The sequence below is a fragment of the Panicum virgatum genome, chromosome 1K, assembly GCF_016808335.1.
Source record: "Panicum virgatum strain AP13 chromosome 1K, P.virgatum_v5, whole genome shotgun sequence".
Lineage (NCBI taxonomy): Eukaryota > Viridiplantae > Streptophyta > Magnoliopsida > Poales > Poaceae > Panicum > Panicum virgatum.
The window spans coordinates 38,886,874-38,912,956 of NC_053136.1; the positions used below are offsets into that span (position 1 = coordinate 38,886,874).

The following is a 26,083-nucleotide window of genomic DNA, read 5'->3' on the forward strand; positions in this document are numbered from 1 at the left end:
TGCTGAAGTACATGTGGCCTTGTGCATGGGCATGTACAACTCGTAGGCATGATGCATTGATGGAGAAAATTGCAACTTCTTGTTCTAAAGCAATAGCCTTTCTAAACAAGCATCACACGCTGATATGGAGCAGATCTAAATTATCCAAATAATGCTAAGTTGATTATGTTAACATCAATATATCAGAATGCTTCAATAATTGGATTAAGGATTACAAAGACCTTTCGGTGGTTGATCTCATGGATAAGATTAGAGAGAAAATAATGGAGAAGATCTACACAAGGCAAGAGATAGCCAATAAACTTCAAGGGCGCATCCTTCCTAGCGTGATACATGAGTTGAACATGAAGAGCCGAGGGCTGCACTATGATATCAAGAAAAGTGGCCCAATGTCAGCTGAAATATCAGGAACAACAAATGAAGGGAAGACTTGGAGGTATGGAGTTGACCTTGCAAAAAGAGAATGTGGCTGTGGACAATGGGAGGTGTCAGGAAAGCCATGTACTCATGCCATATACTTATTTGGAAAAGTTAGACAACTAAACATTGAGGACTTTGTGCATGATTACTATTTAGTGGAGAGATTCAAGGTGGCTTATCAATTTCAGATTACTCCAATGAATGACAAGTCTGAATGGCTAAAGGTTGATTTAGGATTTGAAATGATTCCCTCGCCATTGCAAAGGGCTGCTGGTAGACCAAGAAAACAAAGAATCAAGGCTAGTGGAGAGCCAGGAAAAAGAGGACCATGTCAATGCAAAAGGTGCTTTCAGTTTGGACATATAGAGAAAAGTTGTAACGCTACTCAAGTTGAATTAGAGCAAGAGCTTCCACCACCTCGTCCAAAAAAAGGGAAAAAGCCAAGGTAAATGCAGTAATATCTTCCTTTCTTATATATGGTGCAATATGTTCCTTCACTAACTAATTCAATGCGTCCTTTGCAGGAAAAACGAATCTGAAGCTGTTGAAACTTGCACAACGAAACTTGAGACAATCAAAATAGTTGTTGAATCCTCTCCAATGCCTCGTTCAAGCCCAGGTGTAACAACTAGAAGGATGTCTTCTCTCTCTCCAACTAGCCCTGGTGTAACAACACGAAAAATGGCTGCTATCTCACCTAGAGGGATCAATCATAGGCTCATCATTGAGTAGATAAATTAGCAATCTAAGATCTATGAACTATGCTCTTTTGTGAACAATGTGTGCAACTATGGTTGTTTTTACAACGTGTGCAACTATGGTTGCTGAAATTTATGTAAATATTATGCTACAAGTTGAGATATATACTTGCTAAGAAGGTGTGGTATATCCTACTCAAATGTCGTTTTATGTCTTGTTATATCCTACTATGGTGATGCAAACATGGGGCAAGTGTTGTTGGAAACGGAGCTCCGATAGAGCTGTTTTGTTTTGTTTTTTTTTTTTGAGTGGGTGGAGCTGTTATGTTGCTGGAATGAGAGCAACTAACGTGGTGTTAACAGACATGCTAGAAATCAATAACGGAGCACTCTTTGGATGGTAGTTTTCTATACTTGGAACTTTCAATGGTATTTTTCTAAACTTTGAACCTTTTAATGGTATATCCAATTTTCCCATTTTTTTTACCAGCCGGTACGCGGCGTTGCGGGAATACTATTGTACACGCGCCCGAATACGCATACGCCATCGGCCATATACATAGGGATGGACAGCTCGGTGGCATGGAATGGAATTCACGGGGGCTAGCTTTGCCTTGCAGGCTGCGGCTACCGTGTGGAGTGTTCGGGCGACCTCGCCACCTCGGTTTGGTGGACGGCCGGGATCGGGCGAGGGACCAGTCAAGAGCGTCGGTAAGACCAGGTTGATCGAACGGGTTAGCGAAATCCGGTGGCGGCTGGAGACGGTCGCCAGGGTGCCAGCAGGTCAAGCCAGCTTCACCGGTCGCCAGATCACCCGCGAAGAAGAATTCGCCAATCATGGAGGCGATGGTGAGCTGGTGTCCAGTCGTAGGTTCTTTCGTTCTCATTTTCTTAAGAACGAGAACGACATCAGGCGGCAGTTGTTCCTGATGCGGCGGGGTAAATCCGGAGCTCTGGATTTCTTTTTTTTTTCGCTGGCGATCGACGGCATCTTTTTGGCGGCTCCTTTTTGGAACCGACCTAGTACTTCTTCCTCGAAATTTACTATCACTGCCGATCGGAAGATGAAGCATCGATCTGACTCGGTAGCGCTCTGCGATTTTCGACTTTGTCCTCGTTGCACCAGGGACTTTTCACACTCGCTTTGGTCTTTCATTATTCTCGTGAAGTGAAATTGCTGCCGTTGAATTTGTCTCGAACACGAAAAATTTCTTCTATATAATTAATGCTAACAGAAATGGGCCGGGATACAGACAGGGGTTTCGGCCCATCATCAAGCCCCCTTCCCGGAAACAAAATCAAGCCCATGAAAATTAAAGGAGGAGTTTTATGAAAAACACAGATGGATCAACATCCAACAAAGCCCAAAGAAGTCTGACCTTTTTCGATTTTTTTTCCTAAAGAAGTCATTTCTTAGAAAAAAAGAAGTATTATTTCGCAAAAGGAAAAGTAGAGGAAAAAAGAAAAAAAAGAAGTACTACCCGTCAGCCGTCGTATGAAAACAGAGGAATCCGTACTTGCGGGGTCTTGCGCTCGCTACATTATGGAGCAGATGCTGTCCTCGTACCCGGCGGCGGGGGGCTCGCACACGGCGCTCACCGGCGGCGGGTACTGGTAGTAGTGCCACGCGGTCGGCGGCGCGTACTGGGCCGGCGCGCCGGGGGCGGGGGCGGGGGCATTGCTGCCGCCAGCGCCCTCGTCCTTGGCCTGGGAGGCGAGCTGCAGGATCTCCGCGGGCCCGACCTTCCTGCGCAGCGCGCCGGCGAGCCTGACGGGGTCGACGCCGTCGCCCACGACGACGACCTGGTCCCGGGCGTCGCCGGCGAGCGCCACGGAGAGGACCCCGCCCGCGGCGGCCACCAGGGACAGCGCCTTGGAGCGGCACCGGTCGCACGGCATCTCCACCTTGATCACGATCTTCTGCTGCGGCCGCGGCGGGAGCGGGAGGATCTCCATGTCAGTTTCTATGATTCTCTCCGGACCAGAACAAGCGAGTTTGAGGAGGAAGGAAGGAAGTGGCTCGTTCATACCTTCATTGCTGATTCTCTTCAGGCGGGCGGCGGCGCGCGGCGGCGGGGATGCCTACAAGCTTCTGAATCGAAATGAAATGCCGCGTCGATCGGGTGGCGTCGTGTGGAGGCGATGTGGAAGACCGGAAGGAAGCAGGGATCGGGACGCGGTGGTGGGAGGAAGAGGAGCCCTCGGCGGAGCGATATATATTAGCGAGCAGACCGCAGAGTGCCGAGGGTGGAGCAGCAGCTGCATGTGCGCGAACTGCAGTGGTCGAAGTCATGGCGAGGACTTGGGGTTGTTAGCACTCACGCGATTAGAAGAGAGATTAAAGAAGCAGAGCGAGATCGCTTTGCGACGGGAGGATGAGGTCTTTTGTTTACGAGACTTGGCCATTAATTTACAGTTGCAGACGGGGTCGTCGCCCTGTCTGATTGCCGCCGACGCGCAGCGGCCGGCGCTGGGGGAAAGCCGTACGCGTTTCGGAGCGCTGGATGATCCCTCCTCCTTGGTGGCCGAGCAATCGTGGCGCACGCGAGGATCCAAATTTACCGTACGCACTCGGCGCGGCAGAGAAGACCCCCAGAGCGCGCGCGCGCGCGCGGGGTCCGGTTAGAACGACTTGGAAGACGGGCTCGGGTGGTCAAGGCGGGCACGAGCCACGACAGGGCTAGCACATTTGGATCGCCCCGTTTGGCACGCGCAAAAGGGTACCACGCGACGATGACGCTTCGTCGCCACCAAGGTCCGGGCTATCATCTATCGTGTTAGGATTAATGATGTCATTAGCAATTGCTAATGACACTTGTACGGTAGGCATAGCAATAGACATCTTTTGGTGCGGACACCTTCGGGCCATTGGCCCCTTCGCAACAGGCAACTGACTGTTCCCCTTTACACACACATATATATATATATATATATATATTCTACACTGTTCATCAATACACAAGAGTTGACATCTATTTCACTCAACACACGTTATCACGCACGCACGCTCTGCACTCTGACGCTGGTATGCAGAGAAGGACGAAAGGGAAGGGACTCGACTCGCCGGAGACTTCACCGGAGTTTTTGCGAGGTACTAAGAAGACGACAACTCCTAATGCCCCTTTTATGAACGCCATGGTCGATGCACTCACCGACGCAGTGGAGTCTGTCATGACCGTGCAAGAGCCACCGGGGGCGTTCGCCGACACATGTTGCATGGTGCCGTTCGTTGCTTCCTTCGCGACATCACCGCCCACCGCATCCCTCCTCGCCGTTTCAACGGCGTTCGTACTGAAGGGAGTGGTGGTCGGCGCTCATCAATGTCGCGCCCCTTGTCCTCACCACTGTCGTAGATGACGCCGCCCTTGATGCCGCTCCCGCCCCCTCCACCGCTGCCGTCGACCACGCTGACACGACCTCGGAATGGAGGTGGCGGCGCCTCCTCCATCCCCACCGTCGATGCTCCTGCGTGGCCGCCCGGCTTCGCCTACGACCTCGACGTCGTTCTTCCATCGCTTCCTCCACCGCCGGGACGAAGCACATACGCCGACGCGGTGGCCAACCGGCCACGCAGGACCTTCCTCCCGCCTGGATCGGCACTTGGCGCCGGGTTTGTCTCCTCCTCGACTCAGGGGGAGGCGGGGCGGCCCCACCACTGACCGGTGCCGGGATGGCCGACAGGGGCAGATCCGCCGTGCCCCGGCTTGCAGCGACGGCCCTCTGGACCGAAGCTCGCCAGGGACGGACGGAATCGCTCCGCCGGCTGGCCTCCATGGCCTGGACTTGCGCTAGCCATGAGAGGAAACGAGAAGGGGAGGAGGGGCGAGAAGATTTGGGGGCGCTACTCGTGGATGCTGCAAAGGGCGGCGCGGTGGCCGCCGGCGGCGGCCGGCGGCCCCCAGGGGGCAGTTAGGCTTCCCCGAACCCTAACCGCCGCCCTTATATAGGCCGGCGGTTGCACCAGGCTGGGCCGTGCGTGCCTGGGCCATTCCAGCCTGATGGGCAGGGTGGCTGGGCCGCGTGCCTGCGCCGTTCGGCCTGCTGGGCCGTGCGCCTGGCCGTTGGCCGGACCAGGCAGCGCGCCTGGCTGCCGGGCTGGCTGGGCCGCGCGCCTGGCTATTGCCCCAGGCTGCCTATCGTTTATTTTTTTATTTTTTTCTTTATCAGCAGCATTAGTACTTTAATTAGCATATGACTTAGCTAATTTTATTCTTGTGAGAACAATTTGTTTAATTGTACTATATATTGTTGCCTTGTACTGTTGTAATTATCTTTGTGTATATATTTGTGGTTTGAATCTAGTTTATATATACATTGCAATTGAATTTTCTATGAGAATATTGTTTGTGCGATCATATTTTATTTTTGCACTATACACAGATTATATTTGTGTTTGTTTTTGGTATATATTAGTGCAAATAATCCCCACTGATTTCGCACTTTGTACTTGTTAAATTTTGACTTTACATCATAGAATCGTGTATGTTTGTGCACCTAAACCATTTTTGCTCTATATATATACATGATAGCTAGAGCAATTCCGACGTTCATTAATAAAGTTGTTCTACACATTAGTTCTCTAATTACCATAGGATCAGATATTAAATACAATATATCTTATTTATTTTGGTTAATTAACACAAGGCAATGGAGATTAAGGCATTGGCTGCGTTTAATTCATGTATGAATTATTCTGCCCAGAGACCGCGCCTTAGCAGTGATTAAAACACCAATTACTGAGAGGTCTACATCTTGTTTTTCCAAAACTTGATGATTACCTACAACGTGTTTTAACCAAAATAAAGGTTTTGGATAGTAGTACATGGTTTAAATCTTAATAACGATTACCATTTTTCAACATTTATGTGTTTTGGTCTAAATCTACAGTACTCCAAAACTATGATAGGATATAGTTCTTTTTACCTATATATTACAACATTGCCATATTAAATTTACCATAAGGTAAATTAGCTAACTGATGGTTGTCCATGTAGGATCATGGCCACTAAGGAGTTCGATGAACTTGCTTCAGATGGTAGTAATTACCCTACATGGGCTTCTGATATCAAGATATCGCTTGCATCTCGTGGTCTTTCGGCTACAATTCAGGAACCCCAAGATGGGGTTGTTGTGCAAGACAAGCAAATCTATACCGCTTTGGCTTTACTACGTTTTTATATTCATAAAGATTTGAAAGCCGAATATATTATGACTGAAAATCCTTATGAATTATGGAAGTCTCTTAAAGAGAGATATGAACAGCAAAAGGAACTCATTTGGCCTGAGGCTAATCATGAATGGAATCATTTACGTCTCCAAGATTTTAAATCTATGGCAGACTACAATCATGCTGTTCACAAAATTTGCTCTAAATTGAAGTTTTGTGAGAAAGAGCCAACAGATGCAGATAAGATAGAGAAGACACTCTCTACTATGCTTCCATCTGATCGAGTATTGCAACAACAATACAGGGCTAAAAATTTCGAGGTTTATTCGAAGCATATTCATACATTGTCTCAAGCAGAAAAACATGATGAACTTCTTACGAAGAATCATCATAAGCGCCCTGTTGGTACAACGCCTTTGCCTGAGGTTCACAATGTACAGAAAAAGGCTAAGAATAAAAAGTTCAATGAACCCGCTCCAAAGAACACCTCTGGTCAACGCAAACACAATATAAAACAAAGACCTAATTCACACAAGTAGAAAAGAGACAATGCGAGATCGAAGAAAGACACAAGTGTCACATATGTGGTGATTTCTCGCATTTTGCTAAGGATTGTCGTGCACCGAAGCATTTGGTTGCATTGTACCAAAAGTCTTTAAAGGAGGGCAAGCAAGCAGGAGATAAAAGATATGAAACACACTTCAATCTTTCATCTGAGACTACCCCAAAGGAGAGTTGTTCCGAGCAAGGCCCAAAACAAGGGAACAACAAGTCTCTTAATATGGAAGACGATCTTCCATCCGCGGACAATATGCTCATAGACTTTGGTTCTGGAGACATATTTTGAGATTTGGAGTAATCTTAGTCTGGAATTGATATCAGATTGGATATTTGTTGTAATAATCTAAGTTGTACAGAATTGTTTTTTTAATTTATTCACTTTCTTTAGCATTGTACAAACTTGTTAGTTTTGTTGTCTAGCTGTACTTACTCACATAGATATTGTTGTATAGTACTCTACCAGTTGATATATAATAGATTGTATGTTCTCTCTATATGTTACACTTGTGCATTTAAATTACATTTGTTTTACATATAGATGTCAGTTGATAACAATCCAAAGGAGGAAGAATTATGTCTTGTGGACTCATGTACCACAAGTTCTATACTTAGAGAGATAAAATATTTCCAGACTCTTGAGAAAAGAGAAGGAAATATTATGACCATTGCTGGTCAAGATGCGTTAATAGTTGGTTCAGGTTGAGCTACTATTACTCTCCCTATGGGTACACAGATAACGATGGAGGATGCCTTGTTGTATCCCGATTCGACCCGTACACTTCTAAGTTATAGAGATATCCGTAAGAATGGTTTCTATGTGGAAACACATCAGGATAATAAAGAGGAATTCCTACTCTTAACTAAACTCACGAGATTTGGCAAAAAACTTGTGAGAAGTTTTCTTCACTCCAAACTGGATTGTACTTTACATACATAAATCCCATTGCTCATGTTGCTTATAAGATAATTTTTCGAAACGCCGATACATTTCGAAACTGGCATGATCGACTTGGGCACCCTAGAATAGGGATGATGCGAAAAATTATCGGCAATTCCATAGGTCATGATATGGAAAAGATAAAATTTTCTCAAGATAAAGATTTTGGTTGCACTGCTTGTGCAACAGGGAAATTAATTTTAAGACCATCATATCTTAAAATTCGAGCTGAACCACTAAAATTCCTTGAACGAATTCAAGGAGATATTTGCGGTCCAATCCAACCATTATCGGGGCCGTCCAGGTACTTCATGGTATTGATAGACGCATCTACGCGTTGGTCTCACGTGTCTCTGTTGTCGACATGCAACCATGCTTTTGCCAAAATAATGGCTCAACTTATCAAGTTGAAAGCCTATTATCCTGAACATCGAATTAAGTCAATTCGTATGGATAATGCTACTGAATTCTCCTCCCGTGTTTTCAATGATTATTGCATGGCATTGGGAATTCAGGTTCAGCATTCAGTCCCATACGTACATACTCAAAATGGTTTGGCTGAATCATTGATTAAAAGAATCAAGCTTATTGCAAGACCTATGTTGATGAATTGCAAATTGCCTTCGTCATGTTGGGGTCACGCAGTTCAGCACGCTGCTGACCTAATACAACTACGACCAACGCATTATTAGAGTAACTCCAGTACGACTGCTAAATTTGGGGGGTGTGGGGAGAATTTTGGAAAGCCTACCAAAATGGCAGCCCATTTGCTCCCCCTGCTGGAGATTGATTTTTGATGTCCACCCACTAAATCTTTATATAGCAGCCCATTTACTCTCTACTGGAATTGCTCTTGCCACGGGAACTTATCTGATGGTACAAGACATAATAGATCCAGTGCAACCATATCAATAAGGAATAGAGTTCATCAAATTGATGTTCCTATTTTTACAGGATTTTCTAGGATTTATTTATTTTTCTTACTTTCTTTGGGGACGGACTTAATTAATGTGGTTTAATCATCAGTAACTAACCTTCTGTGTCAGCGTCCAGGGCTCATGGGACCTAGGATTACATGTTCAGGGTGAACAATTGACAAGACGGTGAGCGAGCTTGACTTCCAAGTCAGCGGTTTCAATGCCGAGATAACAGCACAATGGAAAGCGAGTGATGTGCGTGTTTTAATTGTTAAGCTGGGCCCCACTTGTTAGTAATCTGGAAATTTGGGTAACCACTCCGAAAATGAAAGTTTTGACTTCAACCTTTGCTCCAACTGTTGTTATGTCACCCTGATTTCCAATCACACACGGATCTGCAAATTTGCATCCTAGTTATTAGAGCGCGCGCGATTTGTGTCTTTCAGACCCCCCTCCCTAATAGATCGAAGATGAATTGTTTCTGGTCAAATTTCAAGAAAATTCATATGCGGTCCAAAGTCCAGACATCTATATGCCCCACTTCCCATCCAGTGCAAGAAAATCCAAGAGTTTCATTCACAAATTAGAGTACCGCTAGAAAAGAAAAGAAAACTACAATCTTTGTATCAGGTATATGTATGGATTCCCTTAAAAAAAAGAAGTATATGTGTGGATTGTTGCCTTCTCTCTACAAGTACATATACTAGCCCGTACATACGTACGTATGTGTGGATTGTTGCCTTCTCTCTACAAGTACAGATACAAATGTACAATCTACATTATGGAGCAGCCGCTGCTCTCTTGCCGCGTCTGGTAGGCGTACCCGTAGCCGTAGGGGTCGGAGAGGAAGCCGGCCGGCTGCGACGGCGGCGGCGGGTAGCACCACGGGTAGTAGTCGGGCACGGGCGGCGCCGGCGGCGGCTTCTTCTTGTCGTCCTTCTTGTCCTCGCCGACCTGCAGGATGTGCGCGGGCCCGACCTTCCTGCGCAGCGCGGCGGTGAGGTGGATGGAGTCGACGCCCTCGCCCACGACGACGACCTGGTCCCTGTCGGCGCCGGCGATCGCCACGGAGTCCACGCCGCCGGCCGCCGCCACCAGCGCCATCGCCTTGGCCCGGCACTTGTCGCAGCTCATCTGCACCTTGATCACGATCTTTTGCTGCACAGTGCCACCTTGATCGCGATTATTACTGTTATACAAGAGAAGAGCAACATGCTATGCTGCAACAAAATCGTGGAGGCCAGGCCAGGCCATGGATGGTCGACCGATGCGCGTACCTTCATTTCTGAAACCGTTGGTTGCCAACCAGCTGCGGCCACGACAGGTTTTGTGCTCGAGAGCTTGAAAACTTGCTTGTTCTCGGTGGAGGTGTGCCGAGGTCGGTGAAGAAGAAAGTTATGAACCAGAGGAGCTCGCCTTGCTGGGTTGCCGTGGTGGTGGCTGGAGCACGGAGCGCCGTGCAGCCGCGCTGGTGTTATATATAGCAGTAGCTAGCGAGGCCGCGGGTGACCGGGTCGGGGCGGGGTGGAAAGCTCTGTGCGCAACGCTTGGAAGAAGCTGCGTTCCTGGGGGAGCACGAACAGTCGCCTCGCCTGCTCAAAGTTGAGACGCGATCGGGCTTGAAAACAGGGGATTTTTTTTCTTTCTCCGGCTTGCTTCCTTGCTCGCCAAGGAGCTGCGGTCCGTCCTGATTCCGGAGGAATTTTTTCAAAGTTTCGGTGGTGGTTGGTGACCAAGCCTTTCACCAAACCGCTCCTCTACACTACTAGTTCAACGTACACTCTCTGCACAGTGTAGAGTGCGTAGTGTACGGTGTACAAATTCTGTCATCCTGCACGTACGTGTGCTTCCCAGGAGCCAATATTCGTGTGTCAACAAAACAGCGCGCATACAGTGAAAACATGTTCTTATAATTCCGAGGATTAAGATACTATTTTTAAAATAAAATCATATATACGTTGGTTAATCATTGCACTGGCATGTCCACTTTCACTACCTGGTGGACCGTGGACGAGCTGGAGTCAGACACGCACGGCCAACATTTTACCATCCGCCTGTCCTCGATCTGGTGTGTGTGTACTCCTTGAGAAAGACTGAAAGACTCTGGTTCATCACACGTACCATTTGGCGATCCAACAAAATTCCTCCGACCTGATTGACGGGCTTATGTGATCTCTCTTTTTTTTTTTTGATATTGGGCTTATGTGATCTCGAAGCTTCTTTCATCGCCGTCAAGACGGTCCCCGAAATTTATGTCATCCAGCGACGTCCCTGTCATTCGTCTTCCTGTCCCCCGCACCTGTTCGCTAGCTAATGCTTGTGTGTTTAGTTTGCGAAAAAATTTGAATTTTAGTACTGCGCTACATTTTGTTGTTATTTGATAACTAAATCATAGAGACTAATTAGGTTTAACTAAATCATAGAGACTAATTAGGTTTAAAAAATTTATCTCATATAAAATAGTTATATTGTATAATTAGTTATTTTTTACTGTATTTAATGCTCTATGCATATATCTGAAAATTCGTCTCGCCTGATGATTCAGGCGTGGCCATCCGGAAAATCAATGCAGCCCCTGACACTAGTCCGCCGGGTATATACCATAGTAATGGTTTCGGGATTCGTAAACCACCTTTAATACCTCTAATTTTTTATATATGGTACTACTTAAAAAAAATAAAATACATAACCACACGGACTTAAAGCATCTCCCAGAAATTCTCTAAAATGTGTTAGGTAGCTAAAATTAGAAAAACTAGGATAAAATATGCATCCAACAGTCTCCCCATGTGCTCCGCTCGGTATCCACATTCGGTATCTGGCCTCCCTATTCGGCATCTTTACCTATCGGTGCCCACTCGGCATATGCCCTCGTACTTTCCGCTGGCGCTAGCCCCACCTCCATCAGCCTACCCGCCTCGCCCCGCCCGGCGGCGGAGCTCGTGCCCGCGGCGGCGCTGCTCGCGCGCGGCGGGCGGAGCTCGTCTGGCGGCGGAGCCTCATGCGCTCGAGAAGCGCTTGCGCGGCGGCGGCGGAGCCCATGCGCGGCTAGCGGATCTCGCCCGAGGCGGAGTGCTCGCGCCCGCTGGTGACGGAGCTTGGATCGGTGGCGGATCTCGGACCGGCGGCGGGAGCTCGACGCGGGCCGCAGCATTGGCGGGATCTCGGCTAGAGGGAGGGGACGGGAGGGAGACGAGAGGGAGGGTGCTCGTGCCCGCGGTGCGCTGGTCGAGCGCGGCGGCCGGCGGAGCGCGCGCGCAGCGGGCGGAGCTCGCGCGGCGGCGGAGCTCGCGGCAGATGGAGCTCGGGAGGAGTGCGGCGGCGGAGCTCGCGACCGGCGGAGGGCGCGGCGGGCGGATCTCGCGGGATGGAGTGCTCACGGCAGAGCAGGCCAGGAGCTCAACCAGAGAGACAAACGGGAAGGAGGTGATTTGGAGAGTTTAATTTGGAGAAGCTGTTAGATCTCCTACCTTTTTAAGAAGCTTTAATTTTTTTAACTAGTCTTTTAGCTCTCCATTTAGCTAGAAATTATAGCTAACTTGTTGAAGATGCTCTTACATGGAGTAAAAACATCTGGATTGATCCCCCGTCCTTTCGGCTCTTCACCTCTTCCAATCTCCCTCCAGCTCCGTCCTCTCCGTCCCCTTCCTCTCACCAGCCTCTAGGGAGGGGAGAGGATGATGTTCTACTGACTCACGCACAGGAACTCCTCGACCAAGTGCAGCACAGCAGCGCCCGACGGCCTGTCCAGGCGACGGCGAGCGGACGAGATCCTAGGTAGCGGTACGGGTAGCAAGAGACACCGTTGTCAGCTCCACTACAGCCGGAACAGTACTTTCTTACTAATTTTGCCGACAGCCGTCGTCGTTGTCAGCTGACCTCTTACTGTAGCTCCACCCCTGGTCCTACGCCAGGAGTAGCACATCGTCGACCGCGATGAGGAGGCCCTATTGGTGTAGCTCATATCCGCATCCCAGATGCCGGAGTCTACTTGAGCAGCGTGCGCTCTGCGACGGCGAGCTGTTCCTCCGCGTGCATCTACGGCGCGACCGCAAGGCCGAGCGTTGGCTTGCTGATGGCGGCGCCCATGCTGTACGTAGCTCGAGTTGGGGCCGGGCGCATCTATGGTCTGATGTGTTGGTTGCGATGTTGGGTGTGCAGCGCGTGCGTGAGGGTGGCTCGTTCAGCTTCGCGACAGGACTGCCGCTGTTCAGCTTCGGAGTTCAGACTACGACACGGGCACACGGCCGAAGATAAGCGAACAGAGCAGAGGCCAGCGGTCAGGTTCATTTCTCTAACCACAAGATTAAGCACAACACAACTAAAGCTATAGGATGTGTTGATGCAAATCTACAAGCGCTGGAACGCGCGGGTAACCATGATCGATCACCAGCCGGCTCTGACGGTGACCGATCAGACGTGTCACACCAACCGGTCAGACCGGTTGGACGCAGAAAATCCATGAAGTCCTAAAACCTCCAAGTTCGAGAGGGGCTCTGTAGGAGTTCGAAGAATTAGGGTTGTTTTGAGGTTGGCAGACCACTCAAGACGCCCTCAGACGCTGTAGAGACACAAGAAGAACAGAATTAGAGTTGAAAAGGCTAGGGTTTGGAAAAAAAGATAAAGAGATTGTATTTATTCGATTGTGGTTGCCCTCAATCGGGCGTAGCCCTTCATATATATATATATATATGTTTGTACCCATTAGAAGTTGAAACTCTATCAAATCATGTAATCATGTGTCAAAATACAAATACTAACTCAGATTGGGCATTCCGATCTGGTCACCAAACCAGTCTGACCGTCCTCGACCGGTCAGACCAAGGTGTGGGTCTTTCTGGAGACATAACTATCTCATTTGGACCACAAATTGGACGTTCTATATATGCATTTCGATCGTCTGGACGAGGTCTACGCAATGGTACTATCCAATTAATCATTTGAGAACTTTGTCTTTAATCAGTCTTACTGGTTTAGACAGCCAGTCTAACCAGTTCGCCCAGATTGTCCAGCAAACCTTGTCTTGTGCCAATTTTGAGTGTCAACAGGATGGTGATGCGCTACTGTGCAGAGTAAATGTTTGATCCAGTTCTTGATTTTGTTCGGTTGAGGGTTACTAGATCTGATCTGCCCAAATTTCTTTGGAATTCTGGTATCCGACGTGTTCAATTATATTCTTGTGACAGCCAATTCTTAGTTTGTTATGCAAGCATTAAGATTGTATAAGTTTTTTTTGCCAAACATATCCAGTTCATGGTGACCACATGCACCAATTTTTATACGAAACTTCAGCCGCCTGATGATTATTATTTATCTTAAATCCTATGATTCACTAAACACGTCCATCTCTTATATGCCGATTTTAATAATTTATTCATGTGAGAAGAAATGTTCATCCATCATGCATAATTTTTGACATTTACCTGTGCATAAAAATATTTGCACCCATGCTGATGTAAATAAACCTTTTAGTTTTCTTTGCTATCAAAAATGCATCATCGAACAATTTTGATAAGCAGTGCTTATAAATGTACGAGCGTGTGCGAGGGCTCTCAACTTTTTGTCGAGGCTAGATTGGAAAACTCCCACTCATCCGCTCACGTCGCCAGGACGCCTGGCGACTCGGGCATACCTCCGCCTCGCACCGAGCCCCCGAGCCCCTGCCTCCACCGCCTCCGGCCCCGCTTCTCCTCGCCTCCGGCCTCTTTGCCGGTGGTAACAAGGAGCGGGGATCCGCCCTATCCAAAAGGTCTACTATTTTGTTAGTTTTTTTTTCAATTTTTTTTCCTTTCCTCTAGAATAATTAGGCTAGAGTTTGGATTGTCGTTTTGATGTCTTCAATCTGCCTTTCTATTTTGTATTGGATTTCCTCATATGTGTCATTTTCTCTGATGACGGCATGTTCCTCATACAGGAATCGAGGTATGTTGGTCTAGTCCTCTTTGAGGGATTGGATCTATTCTCCTTTGGTGGAATCGTCTTTCCGACCGCTGGTGATACTATCGGTGGTGGCGGATTTATCCTTCCGACCGCCGCTGGTGATAGCTAATGGTGGTGTTGGATCTTATGGTTGATTCAACCTTAAGAAGATATGACTGATGTGCTTTTGGTGCTCTTTACTCTCTATAGTGGCTGAGCATTCAGCACCTCTTTTGCGGTCTCCACGATTGTGGAGTCTTTTGTTGGTGGAAATTGTGATTCTCGTGGCCGGATCTGATGAAGTTCCATGGTGATTGAGTTTCCTGAAGCAGTGGACTTCGCCGGGTGCAAGGAAGATGAAGGATAGGAATCTAGTGGCGTGCTTCAATGTAATTTTATTTTATGATGAGGTCTCAGTTGTAAAAGAGGTTCTATTTTAATTAAATCCGACCCCTTTCTCAACAAAAAAAAATGTACGAGCGTGTGCATCCTGTGCCAACTCTACGCCACTGCATCAGCTGAAAATAAAGGTTTCTCTATGTTATTTGCAAGGTAAAAAAAACATAAATTTTGTGAGCCAAAGTATAGGCATTGCCATTTTGTGCACATTTTTTCTCGCACAAGAAATGTGTATGTATTTTTCTAGAAATAGGGTCGAGCCTCGTCTCGAAAAAAGAAAAGACATGTGCATCTTAAGATTTGAGCATCTGTATATCAGGCAAATGTTTTATATTTTTTGTGCATAGAAAATGACAATAGATGTAATGATTTACCGGTGCAAAAAACTATGTGCATTTGTCATGGTAATTTTTATATTTTTGTGCAAAAATAATATGTGCATCTCTGCACACCAAGAAACAAAGATGTTATTTTTTCTTATGCACAAAAATAGGTGCACATACATCAATTCATAATGTACACAAAAATATCCACATGTATTTGTTCAACATTTTTGGATTAAGGTTTTTTGTTTAGAAATAATGCATGTTAATCTACATACTAAATAAAAATTCAGTTGGTCATAGATTATTTTCCGCTTGCTGGCAGTTTGGGAAAGGCAAAAAAGAATCTTTACTGTTGTCTATAGTGATTGATGCAGTGGACACTGTCGGTGTTTTACCGTCGAGTTATACGAGGGGTATCCCGAGAAGAGTGGTTATGAGTAGGGACTCGCCGAGATCAGAACGTAATGGTGCAAGGAACACAAGGATTTAGACAGGTTCGGGCCGCCGGAGCGTAATACCCTATGTCCTGTGTATTGGTTTTTATTCCCTCTGGTATTGTTCGATCTTTTGAAGGGGTTTCCGTTCGCCCTTATATGATCTGGGGGAACGGGGTTACATGAAAAGTCCTAGCTGAGTACGTTTAGAGTCCTACTCCGAGTGGGTCGGGTAGTTTCCTTGTACTTTGGCTAGTCCTATTTTTGTACGAGTAGTTACAGTGGAGGTAGGGCGTATCCATTTGATACTCTCTACTCTAGAATATTCCATACCCATGAGCAGCCCTGCTGCCTCGGGTCTGACAAGCCCCCGAGCTCTTCGTAGTCGAGTCCTGCAGGCGTTGAGTACTTCTAAAGATGCCGTCGAGTGCTTTCGAGTGCCTCTGGAATCCGTAGTTCAGGTTTGGAGTCCCTTGAGTGCTTCGAGTGGTCTTTCGAGTCCTTCTCTGGCTGCATCGAGGCTATGAAGTGCTCTAGCCCCGAATCTCTCTTTCTGATATGATGCGCGATGTACTCGCGCTCCATATGAAGTAGCCCACGAGCATTAGGTTGAACCGTTGAATCAGGCTGAGGATCATTTCCATCTTCAGGGTCTTTTTTGAAAAAAGTTCATCATTTATGACGCATGTCTTCGCAACCCCCGAACCTTGACTTGAAATCCCTCGATTTAGGGTTAAGGTTCCCCAACCGAAGCATACATTCTGACCTTTGGGCTTCCTGATATTTTCGGGAGTGCCACTGACCTTATTATTTAGCTGAGGAGATCCGATCTTGTATTTTCACCTGTTCTTGTTTCTACCCATCTCCTTGTTTCTTCCTTTGATTTCTCAGCCCCCGAGCATATGCGTGAAAAGAGGCTCGTGACTTTCCGGATGGCGCCGAAGAAATCTAAGCGCCAGACGTCCGAGAAGGAGGCGACGATGGCCGATGGGTGGAAGAAAAGTAAGTTGTTAGAGGCCGCAATCTCATCTCTTGTTAGACGCCGTCTTTTGCAATCCAGGGCTTTGATCCGGTGGCAGTCGGCCGAGGGTCATGGGAGGCCATTCGAAAAAAACTTCTAAAATCATTCTTTTTCAAAGCTTTCGTTGAGCGTGGCCTTGCCATTCCCACTTACGACTTCTTGCGGGATCTTCTTTTTTTTGGGTATTCAGCTTCACCATCTGACCCCTGATTCGATCTTGCACATAGCTATTTTTGTTCAGCTATGTGGGGTATTTCTTGGGTTTAATCCGCATTTTGACCTTTTCAAAAGCCTCTTTTTTCTTGAATCCGTATCCCAATCTTAGGAATATTGCTAGGGTGGGGGTGCTGATCTCCAGTTTTGTCCTGGCATGGCGGAGAAGTATATCACGTATTCTCTGCGCCATCAGATTGGGGATTGGAAAGCGGAGTGGTTTTATATCGATAACCATGCTCCTGCTCTTCCGGAAAGGACTCCTTTACCTCTGACGCCACGCCACGAGTGGTGTGTGCCTGCTGGTAATGCTGGTCAGGTAGGGGAGCTTCTCACGCAGATTGCGACGCGGCAAAGGGAGGGAGTGACTGGTGCCACCGTTGTGTCATCTTGGCTTAGGAGGCAGATCCAGCCCTTGCAGCGCCGTGTCCACTCTGGGTTCGAGTATGCCGACATTCAGCCATGGCAAGTGACCGCTACAGGGTTTAGGCACCAAGACACCTATCCCTTGGCCGTCAGAAAGGCACTCCGTTATCTATGCTGGATTTTTGAAAGACACCTCGCCCCCACACCAATGAGATTCTTCCCGCCGGCCATCAGAACCCCAGTTTGAGAAGCTCGAATGAGAAGCCTAGAATGGCGCCGCCATGAAGAAGACCCCCTGTACCAAGTGGCTACCTACCTAGCCTCTTTGGATCAGCTCTTTGATGAGCAAGCCAACATCCTGAGGGAGCAGACCCATCGAGCCGAGCAAGCAGAGCTCGCGGTAAGACTGCAACAAATCCGGGCAGCCCAAGCCGAGGCAAGAGCCGCAGCCGCGGTCAGCAGCGAAGCGGTTGCCCTGGAGAGCCTCAGGCAGGCCCGGGACCGGCGTATGCAAGAATGGACCAGAAGTGGAACGCCAGTCCCGGTAATTGGGGAATACCATATTCTACTCGGGACGCCCGTCATAGGATGGGGACCACTCTTGAGAACCCCACAAGCCCCACCCGAGAACCCTGAAGGGTCAACTGCCGCCGTTGAAAGAGAGGCTGCTGCGCAACCCCGGGAAAACGGAAACCTAGAGAACGGCGAGCAAGGACTACTCGTTCCCCTGGAAGCACACTCCGAAGTAGGCTCGCCCCGCGAGTAGCATGCCCCAAAGCAACCCTAGCCCCTTTGGCCTAAGTTGTACCCTTAAATATGACCCTGTACCCGGACGTGTAGTACGCGTTTGGCCTTGCCCCGTGTTGTACCCTCCCTTGCAATAATAAAGTTGTTTGTGTTTGTTGTTTGTTATGTTGTGTGATTTCCGGCAGAAGGTAGATTTTGTCTTTTCAAAAATACGAATTAAACAATTTAAACATCACTTAATCCTAATCCTAATCTCACAAAGACTCTACCCAATCTACATATGGCTTTCCGAAGTGGTACGAGGGCCTCCCGCAACCGGACCCCTGCAGCCGCTGATGCAGGAGTACATCCTAATGGACAGAACCCTCCTCAGGAAGAACAGGAAGTGAGCCAGAACAGAGGAGAAAATCAAGGAGAAGTGCCACTGCCACCACCACCACCCCTCGGGGACCTGGCACAGATAATACACAACCAGACCCTCATACTGGAAACACTAGCCAATGCCCTTGTCAACAAATGGCCACGAGAGCAGACCATGAATGACAAGCTGACAGCTTTTCTGAGGACCAAGCCGCCCACCTTTGCCAGATCCAACAACCCCCTGGATGCATACAACTGGCTGCAGGTAATCCAAAGGAAGCTCGAGCCGTTCGAATGCCAGGATCGAGACAAAGTCCTTCTGGTAGCCCACCAACTCACTGGAACTGCCTTAGCCAGGTGGGAGAATTACTGCGCCGCTGCCGAAGATGCTTCCGCCATCACTTGGAAGGAATTCGTGAAGGAGTTCCGCCGCTATCATATCCCCTCGGCCACCATGAAGCGCAAGGCGGATGAGTTCCGCGCACTACAGCAAGGAAGCATGTCGGTGGAAGAATACACTCATCAGTTCATGGAATTGGCCCGATATGCACCAGAGGAAGTGGACGATGATGAAAAGAAGCAGGACATGTTCAAGAAGGGATTGAACCCCGAACTCCGAACCTTGCTTACCCCTCAGATCTACCCAGACTTCAACACTCTGATGAACAAGACCATTCTCACAGAAAGGACCAAAGCGGATGAAAAGAAGGATAACAAGCGCAAGTTTTTAGAAAGCAAGGCCCGCCAGCAGGACCGCTTCCAGAAACCAAGGAATTCCAACTATATGGCACCAAGATATCAGGCCCCAATGCGGTATAGGACCCAGTCTCACGTGACAGGCCCACAGGCCTCCAACACATAGTTCAGGGGCCAGAACACCATGAAGGCCCCGCAGAGCAATGCAAGCCAGGTCACCACCAACAACAGCAATGCTAGGGCCTATTTCAACTGCTGAGAGACAGGACATTTCATTGCTAATTGCCCATATGCCAAGAACAAGCCTGCTACATCAGCCTTCTCCAACACGGTGAATGGACCAATGCCAATTCTGTCAGATGCCAACCGAGTGCCCATCCGCAGTAGCAACAACAGTCAGCAGATGAGGCAGCCCCAGCAATCATTTGGACGGGCCCGCATCAACCACATCAACGCGCAGGAGGCTCAAGGAGCTCAGGGCGTAGTGCTCGGTGAGTACCTAGTCAGCTCAGCTCTTGCAACAGTACTATTTGATTCTGGAGCATCACACTCATTCATATCCTCAAGTTTTGTGGAAAAGCACAATATACCTACAGTACTACTAAAAACACCCCTATTAACCCGGACGCCTGGAGGTGACATCAAGTCTCAACTAGGTTGTCTACGGGTAAGGATCAATTTAAGTGGGGTAGAATTTCTGGCAGACCTAGTAGTACTTAAGTCTAAGGGAATAGACGTGATCCTTGAAATGGACTGGTTAAGCCGACACAATGGTCTCATAGGTTGTACTGACAAAGTGGTACACCTAACGAACCCAGAAGGAGTACGAGTGACCTGCCATACCCGGGGAAGTGGATCTGACCCAATGGTGTTTAGCATGGAAGCCAAGTCCTTGGAAGAAGTCCCGGTAGTAAACGAATATCCAGATGTTTTCCCTAAAGAACTTCCCGGAATGCCACCAGATAGGGATATAGAGTTTGTCATCGACCTTGTCCCGGGAACCTCTCCTATAGCCAAGAGACCCTATAGGATGGCAGCTTCTGAATTGGCAGAATTAAAGAAGCAACTGGAGGAATTACAACGAATTGGCTTCATCAGGCCAAGCTTGTCGCCTTGGGAAGCCCCAATCCTATTTGTCAAGAAGAAGGATGGGAGTATGAGGTTGTGTGTAGATTACCGGGCGCTGAACGAAGTTACCATCAAGAATAAGTACCCCCTCCCCAGGATTGATGACCTTTTCGATCAACTAAAAGGGCCCAAGTACTTCTCCAAGATTGATATGAGGTCCGGATATTTTCAGCTCAAGATTAGAGAAAGAGACATTCCAAAGACAGCTTTTGTCACCCGTTACGGGCAGTTTGAGTTTACGGTGATGTCTTTTGGACTTACCAATGCACCTGCATATTTCATGAACCTCATGAACAAGGTGTTTATGGACGAGTTAAATAAGTTTGTCGTAGTCTTTATCGACGACATACTTATTTACTCGAAGAGTGTCCAGGAGCACGAGCAACTTCTGAGGGTAGTTTTGGAAAAGTTGAGAGCAAATAAACCATATGCAAAATTCAGCAAGTGTGAATTTTGGCTAGAGAAAGTGGCTTTTCTTGGACATATTCTGACCGCAGAAGGAGTAGCAGTCGACCCTGAGAAAGTCGAAGCGGTTTCCAATTGGCAGCAACCAACTAATGTTAGTGAAATCAGAAGCTTTCTTGGATTAGCTGGGTATTATCGAAGATTTAATGAGGGGTTCTCCAGGATAGCCCGGCCCATGACGGAACTACTTAATGAGGAAAAGAAGTTCATCTGGACAGAGTCCTATGAAAGAAGTTTTCAGGAATTGAAGCGAAGGTTGACAACCGCTCCGGTACTGACCCTACCGGACATTCATCGGGATTTTGTCATTTATTGTGATGCATCCCGACAAGGATTTGGGTGTGTACTGATGCAAGACAGGTTGCATACGCTTCCCGACAGCTCAGGCCTCATGAACAGAATTACCCAACACATGATCTGGAGTTTGCAGCCGTAGTGCATGCCCTCAAGATTTGGAGGCATTATCTAATTGGAAATAAGTGCGAGATCTATACCGACCATAAGAGTTTGAAGTATATTTTCACCCAGCCAGATTTGAACTTAAGGCAAATAAGGTGGTTAGAACTGGTTAAGGATTATAATGTGGAAATCCATTACCACCCTAGTAAAGCTAATGTGGTAGCTGGCGCCTTAAGCCGGAAATCTTATGGACCCAAGGATGCCCATCTGCAGGAAGAGATGGCACGATTGAATGTGCACATTGTCCCTCGAGGTTCCATTCGCAAGATGAGCATTCGACCTACTCTGGAGGACATCAGGAAAGCACAAAGTTCAGACAAAGGCTTGAAGGAAATCCGAACGCAGACTGGAGAAAATAAAGAACCGGATTTTAGAGTGGATAATGAGGGAACTTTATGGTATAAAAATAGGATTTGTGTGCCCCAGGAAGGAGACTTCCGGCAGATAATTATGGATGAAGCCCATAACTCAGACTACTCCATCCACCCAGGATCCACCAAGATGTATATGGATTTAAAACAAAAATATTGGTGGAAAGGAATGAAGGCGGATATTGCACGATTTGTCGCCCATTGTGATACGTGCCAAAGGATCAAGGCCGAACATCAGAAGCCAGCAGGATTGTTGCAACCCCTACCCATCCCGGTTTGGAAATGGGACGAGATAGGAATGGACTTTGTGGCGGGTTTGCCCAGAACACAGAAAGGACATGACTCCATATGGGTAATAGTGGACCGACTCACTAAAGCGGCTCATTTCATACCCGTGAGGACCAATTACGGCGGAGAAAAGCTAGCTAAGCTTTATGTGGAAAATATAGTAAAATTGCATGGTGTACCCAGCCGAATTGTTTCAGATAGAGGGACCCAATTCACCTCTAGGTTTTGGAAAAGTTTACATAAAGGCATGGGCAACAAATTAGACTTCAGCTCCGCCTACCACCCACAAACGGATGGTCAAACAGAAAGGGTAAATCAAATCATGGAAGATATGTTGAGAGCCTGCGTCCTAACCTATGGCAAGGATTGGCAGCAGAGTCTACCCTATGCGGAATTTTCATACAACAACGGTTATCAAGAGAGTTTAGGCATGTCACCATTTGAAGCTCTTTATGGAAGAAAATGCATAACTCCCCTAATGTGGTCAGAAGTTGGAGAACGTGCCCTAGTCGAACCCGCACTCATAAAGGAAGCAGAAGAAAGAGTGGCCGAGATTAGAGAAAAGCTGAAGGCCGCTCAGTCTCGACAGAAGAGCTACGCAGACAAGAAGAGACGAGAAATAAGCTTCAACCAGGGAGAGTTCATCTACCTTAAGGTTTCACCTATTCGGGGAACCCGGAGATTTCAAGTACAAGGAAAATTGGCCCCTTGGTACATTGGACCGTACCAAGTTCTGAAGAAAGTCGGAGCCGTAGCATACCGTCTAGAGCTACCAGAAGGAATGCCAGATATACACCCGGTATTCAATGTATCCCAACTAAGGAGATGTTTGAGAGTACCTGAGAAAGAGCATGTGTCAGAAGAAGAAATAGATCTACAAATAGACCTTCGGTACCAGGAAGTACCTGTCAAGATTTTGGACACTGTCACTAGGAGGACAAGAAACTCTGAAGTACGGATTTGCAGAGTTCAGTGGAGCAGACACGGAGTAGAAGAAGCTACATGTGAGCATGAAGATGCTCTGAAGAAAGAGTTTCCCCATCTGTTCAGGAGCCAGCTGAATCTCGAGGATGAGATTCATTTTAAGTGGGGTAGGTTTGTGACATCCCGAAAAATTTACCAAATAAATCACACGCTAAAAATAATTTTCAAATTTTTTTTCATCGTTGAGCTCAATTAACCCTAAACCCTAATACCTTCCCAAAAACTTTCGTCGTCCCAACACCCGATTTCTTTCTTGGTTTCACCTTTTCTTCTCCCTTTTTCCGCCGACCAAACCTCGCTCTCTCTCTCTTTTTCCTCGCCGCCGTCCCATCCCGCGCAGCTCGGCTGCCTGTCGCCCACTCGCGATCGCCGACCGCGAATCCCGCTGGCGTGCTCTGTCTCTCTCTCTCCCCCCTTTTTTCTTTTTCCCTTCCCTTTTTCCTTTCTCCCTCCTTCTCCCTTCTTCTCCCTCCTTCTCTGCTCCCCGGCCACGCGGACGTGCGCGCCCGCCCAAGCCCGACCGCCTGCCCACACGCGCACGCCTCCCCCTGGCCCGAGCACCCCCTGGGCCGTGCGCACGCGCGCACGCACCGCCGCTGCCTCCCTCTGCCTGCGCTGCCCGAGCCACGCACGCCGCGACACCCGCTCGCCCGCGCACGCGCCGCGCACCCTGCCTTCCCTGCACCGCCCACGCGCGTCAAGCCTTCCACGCGTCCGCGCCGCTCGCCGCACCGCCCGGCGCACTGCCATCGCCTCCCTGTGCCGCCTCGCCGCTCGCGCTGCTCTGCTCGACTCCGAGCCCCGCAGCCGGCCCCTCCACGTGCCTGCGCGCTGCTAGGACCGGCCCGACCCGTCGCGTCGTCCTGAGCCGCCGCGAATCGCGCCGCCGCCGCGTCACGACACCAAAATGCCATTAATGGCGCCCCGCACCACTCGCCGGCCTGCACCCACACCCCGCCAAGCTCCACCGCCTTGCCACGCCTATAAGTTGGCCTTCCTCCTCGCCTCCGAGCCCCACGGCCGCCTCCACCGCCGCACAGCCTCCTCCCAAGCTCCCAATGCCGCCACCGCCCACCATAGCCACCTAGCCCCGCCGGCCACCGCGGAGCCGCCTCCTCGCTCCACCTCTGCCCAAGGTAAGGGGCGCACCGGGATCCCCTCGACTCCCCTCCCCTTTTCCCCTCAGCTCCGGGCCGCCGTCGAGCCTTGCTGTGGCGCCACCACGACCGCCGTCGCCTGCCGCCGCCCGCCGCCGTGGCCAAGCTCCCACGGGCCACCTCCGCTAGAGCCGCGGCCGGGAATCAACTTCCCGTGGCGCCCTCTCTCTTTCCCCCACTCCTCGGACCGCCACCGAACCCCCAGGCCCGCCGACCCGGGCCGCCGGCGCCGCCCTCTCCCCCTCCCCTGTTTTGGTCGCGGGAGAGAGGAAGGAGAAGGGCAATTTTGCCTGTACCCCCTGCACTTTTCCATTTTTAATTAAGAGTCCCTCCACCCTTTGACCTTTTTGCAAAAGAAACCCTCCTTTATCATTATATTCACAAATAAACCCTTCCACCATATAAACTTAATACTAAATAAGCCCCTATACCTTTTAGTACGCCCCAGATATTTCTAGAAATTACAACTAAGTCATTTTCCATTCCAAAACTATTTATAAATGAGCCCCTGGATCCCTATTTAACCCTAAACCCCTCTTCGGCATGTCATTTCATGCGCCAAATGATCTTCGATCGATCTGAAACTTTACCATGCCAATCCTAACATAGTTTTGGTCGTGCCATTAGGAAACCGCCCAAAAATATTACTCCTATCTCCATATCTTAATTTTTTCCGATTCGAGCTCAACGATAAAACTTTTCTTTCTTTTTCTTGATTATGTGCTTGTTTGTGTGCGTCAAAGATCACGGGGTGAACGAGGGAGAACCCGTCGACGAGCACTACTACGAGCAAGCGAACGAGGACCAGTTCCGCGACCCCGAACCCGAAGGACAGTACCTCGATCAGGACTTCCCGGAAGGCTTTGAAGACAGCAAGTTCAATCCCGTCCTTTGATGCATATTTTGTTCTAGTTTTTATAAACACAACCTATTGGCCGATTTTATAAAATTGCATATATTTTGCATGCTGAAAACATGGTTGGATAGCCACCCCTTGATTTGTTATAACCATTCCTTGACCACCTAGATTAATGTCAGAATGTGATTTATTTGGACATTAATCACTGCTAGAGCGCTTAGGATCTTAAACACGATACCACTTGTTTTATAAAAGGAAAATGCGTGAGTGTGTGGGAAGGGAAAAATGTGAAATTTTCGAAAGATAAGTCTAGACAGGATGGATGACACTTCTGTGTGATTTGCCAAATGGTGTGCTTGTGCCTGTGTGGTTGAGCAAGAAAGGGAGATATTCATCTTGTTACAATTAAGGACAGAGTTGGTGTGTCATCTCACCTAACTCCACTATCGTGCAAACCACTCGACCGTTGAATGGGCAACGGCTTAGCATAAACCCAACTAGTTAGTCTGATAGCCATCAGGAGAGCTGAGAGCAACGGGTGATCAAGGAGAAGGGATTAGCTCTGTGTGACTTATGCCCCGATTAAAACCTCTGTATAGGTCAATGGCCCCTTGATGGATCACGTGACGGCTAGTCAGGTCTAGCTAAGGTGGTGTCGGGTGCCACAATTAGGGATACCCTAATTGTGGTACTAATACCGCTTTTAAAAACACAAACACCTGTTAAGTCAACTAGGCCCACGGCCTCCTTCCAATCCGGAAGAAAGAAAAAGACTCAATAAAGCCCAGCACGCGGCCCATTCACGTCCCCCTCGAACCCGCGGAACGATCTCCGCCTCGCTCGAGGGTCCCTCCCGGGCCTGCCGGACAATCTTCGCCTCGTTCGAGGGTAGCGAATCTACCCTCGAGCGGGTGATTCATTCTCCGCCACGGTCGAGGACCCCCCCGGGACCCTCGACCGTGCAACACACTTCTGCCTCGCTCAAGGGTAGCGGATCTACCCTCGAGCGGGTAACCAATCTCGGCCTCGCTCGAGGCCGTCTCTCGTCACAAGGGACAAACGGCCCCGCCGCCCAACCGACCACCGTACGAAGGCATTGAAGGCCAGCCGCTCCACCACGGCTCAAAGGACGGGCGGCGTCAGGCCGCCACTCCCACAGTAGATATGACCGGGGTCCCATCCGCTGACTCT

At 48.6% G+C, this 26,083-nt stretch overlaps 2 protein-coding genes across 3 annotated transcripts; both read right to left on the reverse strand.

Moving 5' to 3' along the window:
• Window positions 1-1,819: 1,819 nt before the first annotated feature.
• LOC120706635 (disease resistance protein Piks-1-like) lies at window positions 1,820-5,027 on the reverse strand. Its single transcript, XM_039991318.1, has 2 exons — window positions 3,149-5,027; window positions 1,820-3,041 (listed from the first exon to the last, which is right to left on the reverse strand). The coding sequence occupies exons 1-2, from the start codon at window positions 3,152-3,154 to the stop codon at window positions 2,655-2,657; spliced, it is 393 nt and encodes a 130-aa protein (XP_039847252.1). The 5' UTR covers window positions 3,155-5,027; the 3' UTR covers window positions 1,820-2,654.
• Window positions 5,028-9,250: 4,223 nt separating this feature from the next.
• Window positions 9,251-10,293, reverse strand: LOC120706643 (disease resistance protein Pikm1-TS-like). Of its 2 annotated transcripts, none has more exons than XM_039991336.1 (2): window positions 9,978-10,293; window positions 9,251-9,872 (listed from the first exon to the last, which is right to left on the reverse strand). In XM_039991336.1, the coding sequence occupies exon 2, from the start codon at window positions 9,832-9,834 to the stop codon at window positions 9,475-9,477; it is 360 nt and encodes a 119-aa protein (XP_039847270.1). In that variant the 5' UTR covers window positions 9,835-9,872; window positions 9,978-10,293; the 3' UTR covers window positions 9,251-9,474. The 2 variants fall into 2 exon arrangements, with proteins under 2 accessions (XP_039847270.1, XP_039847264.1); XM_039991330.1 differs by having other exon boundaries at window positions 9,251-9,858; window positions 9,978-10,258.
• Window positions 10,294-26,083: the final 15,790 nt, after the last annotated feature.